The sequence below is a fragment of the Bos mutus genome, chromosome 1, assembly GCF_027580195.1.
Source record: "Bos mutus isolate GX-2022 chromosome 1, NWIPB_WYAK_1.1, whole genome shotgun sequence".
Lineage (NCBI taxonomy): Eukaryota > Metazoa > Chordata > Mammalia > Artiodactyla > Bovidae > Bos > Bos mutus.
The window spans coordinates 126,000,699-126,010,901 of record NC_091617.1 but is presented as its reverse complement, the minus strand read 5'-3'; the positions used below and the strand labels follow the sequence as shown (position 1 = coordinate 126,010,901).

The following is a 10,203-nucleotide window of genomic DNA, read 5'->3' as shown; positions in this document are numbered from 1 at the left end:
GTGATGGTTCTGAACAGTGGTCACTCATGCAGATCCTCCACCTCTGCACTGGTCCGATGGTTTACAGCGCAGCAGTGCAGAGCCAAAGGGCACCCACGAGTTCATTACATAATTCTTGGTAGCGTGAGGCCAAGCGCATATCTGCTCCGGGGGCCAGGTGGCAGGCTCTGCTCAGGCCCACCATGGCCATCACAGTGATGTTTTGACAGAGAGTGTGCTAGAGGTTGTTTGTTTGGAAAAAGACTGACCAGCTCTTTTTTTTCCCTCCGTCCTCCTTCCTCTCTCTCTTCTTTTCCCTTTTAAACACTCTGGCATAATACTGAATGACTTTGTTTTTAAGCTGCCTTAGCCTTGCTTTGTGAAGAAAAAGCCCTAGAATTCTCTCCCTGTAGGACACAAGTGTTATTTTTGGAGCAGAGATTCTTAGCCTGATCTCTGTCTAAACCAATTTCTGTTCTTTGTGAGGTCGTGGTCTGGGGCAGCTCAGAGTCATCTCCGTGGAGGGAAGCTTCCTGGTTTCATGAAGCAGCCTGGGCCGAGGTGTCCAGGGGCCATGCCTGGAACATCCCTGCTTGGGGTCTCCACACACAGCTCCTTCACTCTCAGGTCCCCTTCATTAGGCTTGTGCCCTTGGGAGAGTCTGGGCCACCTGCTGTGAAGTGGGCGACTTCCCTGCTGATGTCATTTCACGGGATGTTCCGGGTCAGGGTGACCCTCCCCTTTTAACAGGGTACTGTAGGTCACAGACTCCTCAGAACTAAGGCAGCCATGTCTTGAGGATCTCCACAGGCACTTGAGGGTGCCACCGGCCATGGGAGAGCCACAGCCCCTGCCCTGAGAGTCACGACCTGGGCCTCTGGGAACATGTCCAGTGACTCGCAGCTCAGAGCATCCCCTTCTGTAACCTGCTCTGTATCAGGCTGCTAGACTGGGGGAAGGAAAACCTCTCCAGCTTCTCACAGCTCCTCTTCCTGACCCGTCTCTCCTAGGGGTTTACAGAGCTTGCACTTGCTGGGAAATGTAAAATCAGACACAGTTGAAAACACTGCTGTCAACAGCAAACAGCGCATCACCGTAGAATGAGTCTTTTCCTTTGGTGATTGGTCACTGGATGCAGGAAGCAGGTGTGAGGAACATGGCCAGGGGATGAACAGGTAGACCCTGCAGGTGTTCCAGGTTGCTGGGTGATCCGTGATGCGCCCGTCCCTGGCCAGCTATACATAGCCAGCAAAGCTTCTTACTAGAGAAACCTCTTTCCTCACCCTCCACCAGTCCCATCCGTCACCCCAAAGATTCGCTGTAAATCCCCTGGAAGTCACTGCGTCTCGGATCAGAGAGCTGCCAGCTGGCCCCGGGCCTGACCGCGTCTCCACCGCCGCCACTCTCCATCCTTCCTTGTCTGTACCAGGGGAGCACGATCGGTGCTCAGCCATGGTCGACATGGGGGGCCTGGACAACCTGATCGCCAACACGGCCTACCTGCAGGCTCGGAAGTCCTCGGACGCCGACAGCAAGGAGCTGCAGCGCCGGCGCCGGAGCCTGATGCTGCCCGGGCCGCAGAGCTGCGAGCAGCTCCGCCAGGCCCTGGCCACCGACTTCCATAGTCTGTGCGAGCAGCAGCCTATCGGCCGCCGCCTCTTCCGGGACTTCCTGGCCACGGTGCCTGCGTACCAGGAGGCCAGGGGCTTTCTGGAGGAGGTGCAGAGCTGGGAGCTGGCCGAAGAGGGCCCCGCCAAGGGCAGCGCGCTGCAGGGGCTGGTGACCACTTGTGCCGCCGCCCCTGTCCCGGGGCGCCCACACCCCTTCTTCAGCCCAGCTCTGGTCACCAAGTGCCAAGCAGCCACCACCGACGACGATCGAGCATCCCTGGTGGAGCTGGCCAAGGCCGAGGTCATGGCCTTCCTGCAGGACCAGCCCTTCCGGGAGTTCCTAGCCAGTCCCTTCTATGACAAGTTTCTGCAATGGAAAGTCTTCGAGATGCAGCCAGTGTCAGACAAGTACTTTGAAGAGTTCCGGGTGCTGGGGAAAGGTGGTTTCGGGGAGGTAAGTGTCTGCGAGGAGCCAGGCTGAAAGAGGAGATAGACGGCATAATAGAGTTCTGTTTGTCTTCTTTTTGTCTTCTTTTTAATCTTAAGGGATCTTAGAACTAATTTCAGTGCCACATGTGGAGAAAGCATTCCTAGCTTGCTCTCACCTCTTCTTTTTTGTCGCTGGGTGAAATAAAGTGAGAATGCCATAGGAAAAACAAACAAGATGTGGAACTGGCCAGGAATCATGATCATGGGGTTTCCAGGAGGCAGGAACACTCTGAAATGCCCCTTTGGTGAATATCAAGATATCAATACAATGGGAGAGTTCCCTTCCCCTTTACTTGTGCTCATGGAGGTAATTTGAGAAAAACTTCAGGTACCTAAGAAAACAATCATCTTGAATTAGAGTCTATAAATCTGTTTTGCACCGCTGCTGTGTTCAGCTTTTTTTTTTTAAGAAGAAAAAAAAATTCTTTGAGATGAAATTTGCATAAGATTAGCCATTAACCATTTTCAGGTGTACAATTTAATAGCATTTAATACATTACAATGTTATGCAGCCATCATCTCTAGTTCCATTTTCAATACTCCTGTGCCCATTAACAGCTACTTCCCCACCCCAACCCCCAAGCTCCTGGCAGCCTCTGGGCTACTTTCTGCCTCTATGGACTTGCCTATTCTGATGTTTCATATAGATGGAGTCATACAATATGTGAGCTTTTGTCTCTGAATTCTTTCACTGAAAAGTGTACTTTTGCTGAGTAGTGTTTTGGAGGTTCATTCACCTTGTAGCGTGGATCAATACTTCATTCCACTGTATGGGAATACTACATTTCATGTATCCGTTCATCTATTGATGGACAGTTGGGTTGTTTCTGCCTTTTGGCTATCGTGAATAGCGCTGCTGTAAATATTTACGTACAAGTATTAATTTGAATACCTGCTTTCATTTCTGTTTCATATGTGGCGAGGAATGGAATTGCTGGGTCTTATCTTAGGGCAATTCTGTGTTTAACTTTTTGGGAAATCACCAAAGTCTTCATGTTTTAAGTTCCCTCCAGCAATGCATGAGGGCTTCCCTGGTGGCTCAGTAGTAAAGAATCTGTCTACCACTGCAAGAGACTTGGGTTTGATCCCTGGGTCAGGAAGATCCCCTGGAGAAGGAAGTGGCACTCCAGTATTCTTGCCTGGAAAATCCCATGGACAGAGGAATCTGGTGAGCTACAGTCCGTGGTGTCACAAAGAGTCAGGCACAACTTAGCAACTAAACAACAACAAGCAATGCATGAGTGTTTCAGTTTCTCCACATTCTGGCCAACACTTGTTATTCCTTTTTTTTTTAATGGCCCATTTAGTATGCGTCACGTGATACCTCACTGTGGTCGAAGCTCCTTCTCCAAGAACCCTCTCACTCACAGCTTTTCTTTCCTCAGTAAGCCTGCTATCTTGCCACCTTGATTGGTTTCTGCCCCTCCATCCTCTGTATCCTCCACTCCCTTCCTCTCTCCACTGCTGTCTATTTCTACCTCTTCTTTTCCCTTTCTTTCTCTCCTTAAGGTATGTGCTGTCCAGGTGAAAAACACCGGTAAGATGTATGCCTGTAAGAAACTGGACAAGAAGCGACTGAAGAAGAAAAATGGTGAGAAAATGGCTCTCTTGGAAAAGGAAATCTTGGAGAGGGTCAGCAGCCCGTTCATTGTCTCTCTGGCGTACGCCTTTGAGAGCAAGTCCCATCTCTGCCTGGTGATGAGCCTGATGAATGGTGGAGACCTCAAGTTCCACATCTACAGCGTGGGTGAACCAGGCCTGGACATGAGCAGGGTGATCTTCTACTCGGCCCAGATAACCTGTGGCGTGTTGCACCTCCACTCCCTCGGCATCGTCTATCGGGACATGAAACCCGAGAACGTGCTTCTGGACGACCTCGGCAACTGCAGACTGTCTGACCTGGGGCTGGCCGTGCAGATCCAGGATGGTAAACCCATCACCCAGAGGGTGAGTGAGCCTCCACTGGCCCAAAGGTGGGCCACAGAGTCAGAGAGGAAGGGAGAAAGCTGTTCTTTCCCAGAGCAGACAGAGCCTTGGACTTAATGCTTCTAATTTTCTTGTTCCTAAACCCCTTGTGCTGTCATTTGCCTTAAGTGGTGTAAGAGGATTAGCTTTACTGGCTCTTTGAGGTCTACTTTGTTCTCCTCTTTGGAAGCAGAGGGTAGCCTTCTTTGTGAATTGGAGGTGGTCTGTGCCTTCACCATAGATAGCAAGAGCTGAATCCATAGCCAGGAGCTAGGTATGTCCTGCCCATGACCACCTCCCTGGTGCTGTGTTCCTGCATCAGTAGAGCTTTGATTTCCTCTTCGGGAAAATTTTAGGGGCTGGACCCTAAAATTCTAACCCCACTCCAGTACTTTTGCCTAGAAAATCCCATGGATGGAGGAGCCTGGTAGGCTGCAGTCCATGGGGTCGCTAGAGTCGGACACGACTGAGCAACTTCACTTTCACTTTTCACTTTCATGCATTGGAGAAGGAAATGGTAACCAACTCCAGTGTTCTTGCTTGGAGAATCCCAGGGACGGGGGAGCCTGGTGGGCTGCCGTCTATGGGGTCACACAGAGTTGGACACGACTAAAGCGATGCAGCAGCAGCAGAAGGTAAAATTTAATAGGATAATAAATAGAAGAAACCCCAACACTTAGCCCATTAAATATCTCCTTTCCTGTTGAGTGCACAATGGAGAAATGTTTTACATTGGACAAAGGTGAAATTTTAAATGAAAAGATATATACAAGTCAACAAAGGCAACTGATGTTTATTTTGATCAGTTTGGTCCAAAGAGACTTGCAGAGAATTCTTTGATTAAAAAAGGGATTATAAGAATATTAATTCTTATATGTTAAGATTAATTCTTATATCACATTATGTTAAGTGATCAATACAAAAATCTCTCAAATTCTGACAGGTCTTTACTATTGAGTTTCTGTGCACAAAGATGGGAGAAGTCCCAGGAAGATAAAGGGTCAAGTCAGGTTCCTAAACATACACTTAAAACTTTGTTTCTGCACAGTTTCCAGCCTGCAAGGCAGAGAGGACAATCAGGCAAGGAAGTGAGAAAAATCATGGCAAGTTTGGGAAACTGAAGGTGATTTTATGTGGCTATAATGGAAGGAATGTTGACAAGACATGTAAGGCTCAGATCATGCAAAGACATTGGAATTCTTTTCTTGTGAGGGACAAGAAGCTATTGAAGGAATTTTTAAAAAGGAATGACATGATCAGATTTGCATTCTTTTAGACACCAGTTTGATCGTAGATGGGAAGCAGAGGAGCTAGCATATGCAGTGGTGCAGGAAGAAATGATGGCGCCTGTGTAAGACATTAGGACTGATGAAGTGGGAAGTAAATCAGAGCTGTTGGAAAGAGACTTGTTGGGATTTCAGGACCAGCTGAGTATGAGGGTGAGGAATGGGGAAGGTCCCTAGCTCCAGTGACTAGAAGGAAGAAAACAGTTATGGGAAAGCTGGAAAGTTTAATTGTGAGTATAGTATATATAAGGCTCTTCTATGACAGGCAGGTGCTGTGATGAAAGGTCTGAGTTAGACACTGGAATTTGGAGTCATCATGGCTTGGGAAGCAGCAGACACCACTGGATTGTTTGAGAAACAGTGGAGGACAGTCTTTTGAACTCTGTGGGAGAGGGAGAGGGTGGGATGATTTGGGAGAATGGCATTGAAATATGTATAATATCATATATGAAACGAGTCGCCAGTCCAGATTTGATGCACGATACTGGATGCTTGGGGCTGGTGCACTGGAACGACCCAGAGGGATGGTATGGGGAGGGAGGAGGGAGGAGGGTTCAGGATGGGGAACACATGTATGCCTGTGGCGGATTCATTGCGATATATGGCAGAACCAATACAATATTGTAAAGTTTAAAAAAAATAAAAAAAAAAAAAAAAAAAAAACGCCTGACACAAAGAAAAGAAAGAGAAACAGTGGAGGAAGAGGACCAAGAAATAGCAACGTGTAGGGGGTGTGGAAGAAGAGGGGTCTTGAAGAGATTAAAGAAGTAGGATGAAAATGGCAGAGTCATTGGAGCTGTATCAGTTAAGTGTTGATTTCACTAGCAATAATAGAAAACCCAAATAACAGTGGATTAAACAAAAGAAAGGGTTATTTTTCTTATGTAACAAGTAGTGTAGAGATAAGGATGACTGATATTAGTTCCACAGCTATGGGATAATGGCAGGAATCACATCTCTGTGATTTTGTCCTTTTCCATGTGTTGCAAAATGGCTGCTCTAGCCCCAGCCATCAAGTCTAGGCAGAGAAAGGAAGAAGGGTCAGGAGTAAATAGGGATGCCCACAGCAACTGAATATATCTCCCTCTAAGGGACTTCCCTAGAAGGCCCATCTGACAGCTTCCATTTAAATCTCATTGGCTAGGACATTTATCTGGCCACCCCACCTGCAGGGGCAGCTGATAAATGACTTTTTTTGTTTTTGCTTTTTTGAGAGGGAGAGAGGAATTATAGCTACTAAGGAAGGTGACCAAGTAACTACTAAGGAATATGGAGCAAGTAACTGGCGGCCTCTGCCACAGGAGCCAAAGAAAAAGAGGATTTAAGTGAGGAGTGTGGTCAGCACTGTTAAGTACTGCCAAGAGGTCACACAGTCTGCGGGGTTTGACATTCTGGAAACCACAGTGTCCTCAGGAAGAGAGGTTTTCAAGGTCAAAACTCAGATGGCAGAGGTTGGATTGACCTGGAAGTAAAGAGTGAGATGAAGGAAGGAGCAGGATGGAGTTTTAAGTAGGGAGACTGGAGATTTAGATGCTGAGGCTAGAAGCAGAAGAGAGGACTTCCCTGTCAGTCCAGTGGTTAAGACTCTGCACTCCCAAGGACAACAGGGCCTGAGTTTGATCCCTGGTAAGGGAACTAGGATTCTACATACCTTATGGCTTAAAACCAAAAATAGTGGGAAAAATAAAAAAGATTCGGGAGATAAATTGCTGGTCGTGTAGAAAGGAAAGAGGCTGAACGAAGGTGGAGAAATCGAGAAAGCGGTGGAGAAGGATGGAGAACTTCAGTATAACTATCTCCTAAGTAGAGGTGGAGGAAGCAAGAAGATGGGGAGGAAGCAGAGTGTTTGCCTCCCTGGGACTTTACTATGAAAAGAGAAACACCGTGAATGCATGTCTATCAATGCACACAAAATCAGAAGTGTACTACTTCAGTATATTATTTTGAATTTGTATTGCTCATTATGCAGAGAGGAAGTGTTCCTTCTGAGCGTCCCGTGGGCATGCATCATGCTGACCAGTGGCACCGTCTCCACCTTGCTGAAGGATGAGGAGACACACGGCTCAGTCTCTTGTAAATCCCTTCTCAGTCTTCCTCCAGCTCTGTTCATGGGCCAAGAGAATATTTAGAGACAGTTCCTCCTGCATCCAGCTCTCTGGCTCTTTTGGAACCTGCAGGAAGCTTTTGGTGCCTCCTCAGTATTGTCCACTATAACAAGGGCAGTTGATGGGGTTTAGGGCTTCCCCAGTGGTGTTAGTGGTAAAGAACCTGCCTGCCAGTGCAGGAGACATAAGAGATTCGGATTCAACCCTGGGTCAGGAAGATCCCCTGGAGGAGGGCATGGAAACTCCAGTATTCTTGCCAGGAGAATCCCACGGACAGAGGAGCCTGGCAGGCTGTGATCCATAGGGTTGCACAGAGTCAGACAGAACTGAAGCAACTTAGCGTGCGTGCATACAATGCCTAGAGGCCTCTCACCCTTTTGCCTTTTCTGAGTCCCTCTTTGTCCCAAGAGACCAGATTTCTGGGTTTAGACCACTTGCCCCATCCAAGAAAGTTTATGCCCTGGTCCTTGGACCTGCCTCTGAGGCCCAGGGAGATTTTCAGGAAGGATGGAGGGAAAAAAGGGGGTCAGAGAGAAGGTTTAGAAAGCCACAGAAAGAAAGAAAAAAGAAATGTGTTCCTCCTTCACTGTTTACTGGTCTACATAGCTAAGTGAAGCCCTTCAGTATCGTACTTACTGCAGTTCCCACACAATAACTGGGCCCCCAAGTGGATTTTAAATCATTATACTCACAATCCATTTCACAGAAGAAATGAAAAGGAACATATTTTATACAGCTTCTGTAACTAACTAATGTTTTGATGTCAAGAAACCATATAAAGAATTACTGGGTCTTCCCTGGTGGTGCAGTAGCTAAGACTCTGCACTCCCAGTGCAGGGAACCCAGGGAACTAGATCTCACATATCACAGCTGAAGATCCTGCATGCCACAGTGAAGATCGATGATCCCACATGCCCCAACTAGAACCTGGTGCAACCAAATAAAAACAAAATTTTTAAGTACAGATCTCACTATATTCCCAGAGTATGATCAGCTGGATGAAGGTAGAACTGTAAAGAAAAGTCCTGCTAAATTTTTGCATAAATTTAAGGAAACCCACTAGAACATTTTGACACCGATTGGATCCTATCAAAGGAAAGCATGTATCATTTTGCCTTACAGGGAAATTGCATTTGTGAGATAATTCTATAATGTGGATTAAAAAGACTTTGAACAACAATTGTGCAGAGCTGAAGGAGCAAACCCAAATGGCGAGGCATGCAGTGTAAGAAGTGAAGCGAATGCCGTGGAGCCCAGAACAGAGTGAGCACTTCCATCTAAGGAGGGAAGCCACTCCTCGTGTCCAGTGACCACACTGTGAGAACAGAGATCCAAAGTTCTGGCTCTTTTTTCTTTAATATTGATTCATTCATTTATTATTTTTGGCTGCACTGGGTCTTCGTTGCTGCACACAGGCTTTCTCTAGGTGCAGCGAGGGGGGCCACTCTAGTTGCGGTGCTCAGACTTCTCGTTGCTGCGGCTTTTCTTGTTGTGAAGCAGGGGCTCTGGGCTCACAGGCTTCAGTAGTCACGGTGCACAGGTTTAGCTGCCCTGCAGCATGTGGGATCCTAGTTCCCAGGCCAAGAATTGAACCTGTGTCCCCTGCATTAGCAGGCGAGTTCTCATCCACTGGGTCACCAGAGAAGTCCCCTGACTTTTTAAAACAGAAACGGACACCTGTGAATTTTTGAGAAGTGTCTTGCTTTTAAAATGAGGACAGTTCATTAAAAAGAATGCATTTGAATTAGTTCTAATGAGGTGGCTGAAACTGGAGCCTAGTATACACAGTGAAGTAAGTCAGAAGGAAAAACACCAATACACTATACTAACGCATATATATGGAATTTAGAAAGATGGTAACGATGACCCTATATGCGAGACAGCAAAAGAGACACAGATGTAAAGAACAGTCTTTTGGACTCTGTGGGAGAAGGCGAAGGTGGGATGATTTGAGAGAATAGCATTGGAACATGTAAATTATCATATGTGAAACAGATTGCCAGTCCAGGTTCGATGCATGAGACAGGGTGCTCGGGGCCGGTGCACTGGGATGACTCAGAGGGATGGGATGGGGAGGGAGGTGGGAGGGGGTTTCAGGATGGGGAACACATGTACACCCGTAGTGGATTCATGTCAATGTATGGCAAAAACCACTACAATATTTTAAAGTAATTAGCCTCAATTAAAATAAATTAATTAATTTTAAAAATAGATAAATAAAATGAGGACAATTAATTCAAAATGAGCCCAAACCATAAACCAACAACAACAAAATCCTAGTGAGATTAATCACACTAGCTGCCATCTGTATTCATGGAGTTTGTTATCACGCTATCCATGTTTGACAGTCTCTGAATATAAAGTTCAATATAGATGCTCTGAAGGCCACTATATCTTAAAGGCAAGAAAAGAATGTGATATGCACCTAGTATTGAAGATTTTTTTCAACAAGAAAATGGCATGACCAGAGTGATTCTTCTTTTTTAAAGAGTTTTATTGAAGTATATTTGATTTACAATGTTGTGTTAATTTCTGCTATATAGCAAAGATGTGTGTGTGTGTGTGTGTTCTTTTTCATATTCATTTCCGCTGTGGTTTATCATAAGATACTGAGTATAGTTCCCTGTGCTATAGTTTATCCATCCTATATGTACTAATCGGAGAAGGCAATGGCACCCCACTCCAGTACTCTTGCCTGGAAAATCCCATGGATGGAGGAGCCTCATAGGCTACAGTCCATGGGGTCGCTAAGAGTCGGACACGACTGAG

The 10,203-nt window shown here is 46.5% G+C and overlaps 1 protein-coding gene across 1 annotated transcript in view; it reads left to right on the top strand.

The window, feature by feature from the left end:
- The first annotated feature begins 1,431 nt into the window (after positions 1 to 1,431).
- GRK7 (G protein-coupled receptor kinase 7) overlaps positions 1,432 to 10,203 on the top strand; it is a 42,584-nt gene continuing 33,812 nt past the window's right edge. The window contains exons 1-2 of the mRNA XM_005888772.2: positions 1,432 to 2,043; positions 3,588 to 4,025. Coding sequence (XP_005888834.1) covers positions 1,432 to 2,043; positions 3,588 to 4,025 — 1,050 coding nt within the window. The remainder of the gene's footprint in view (positions 2,044 to 3,587; positions 4,026 to 10,203) is intronic.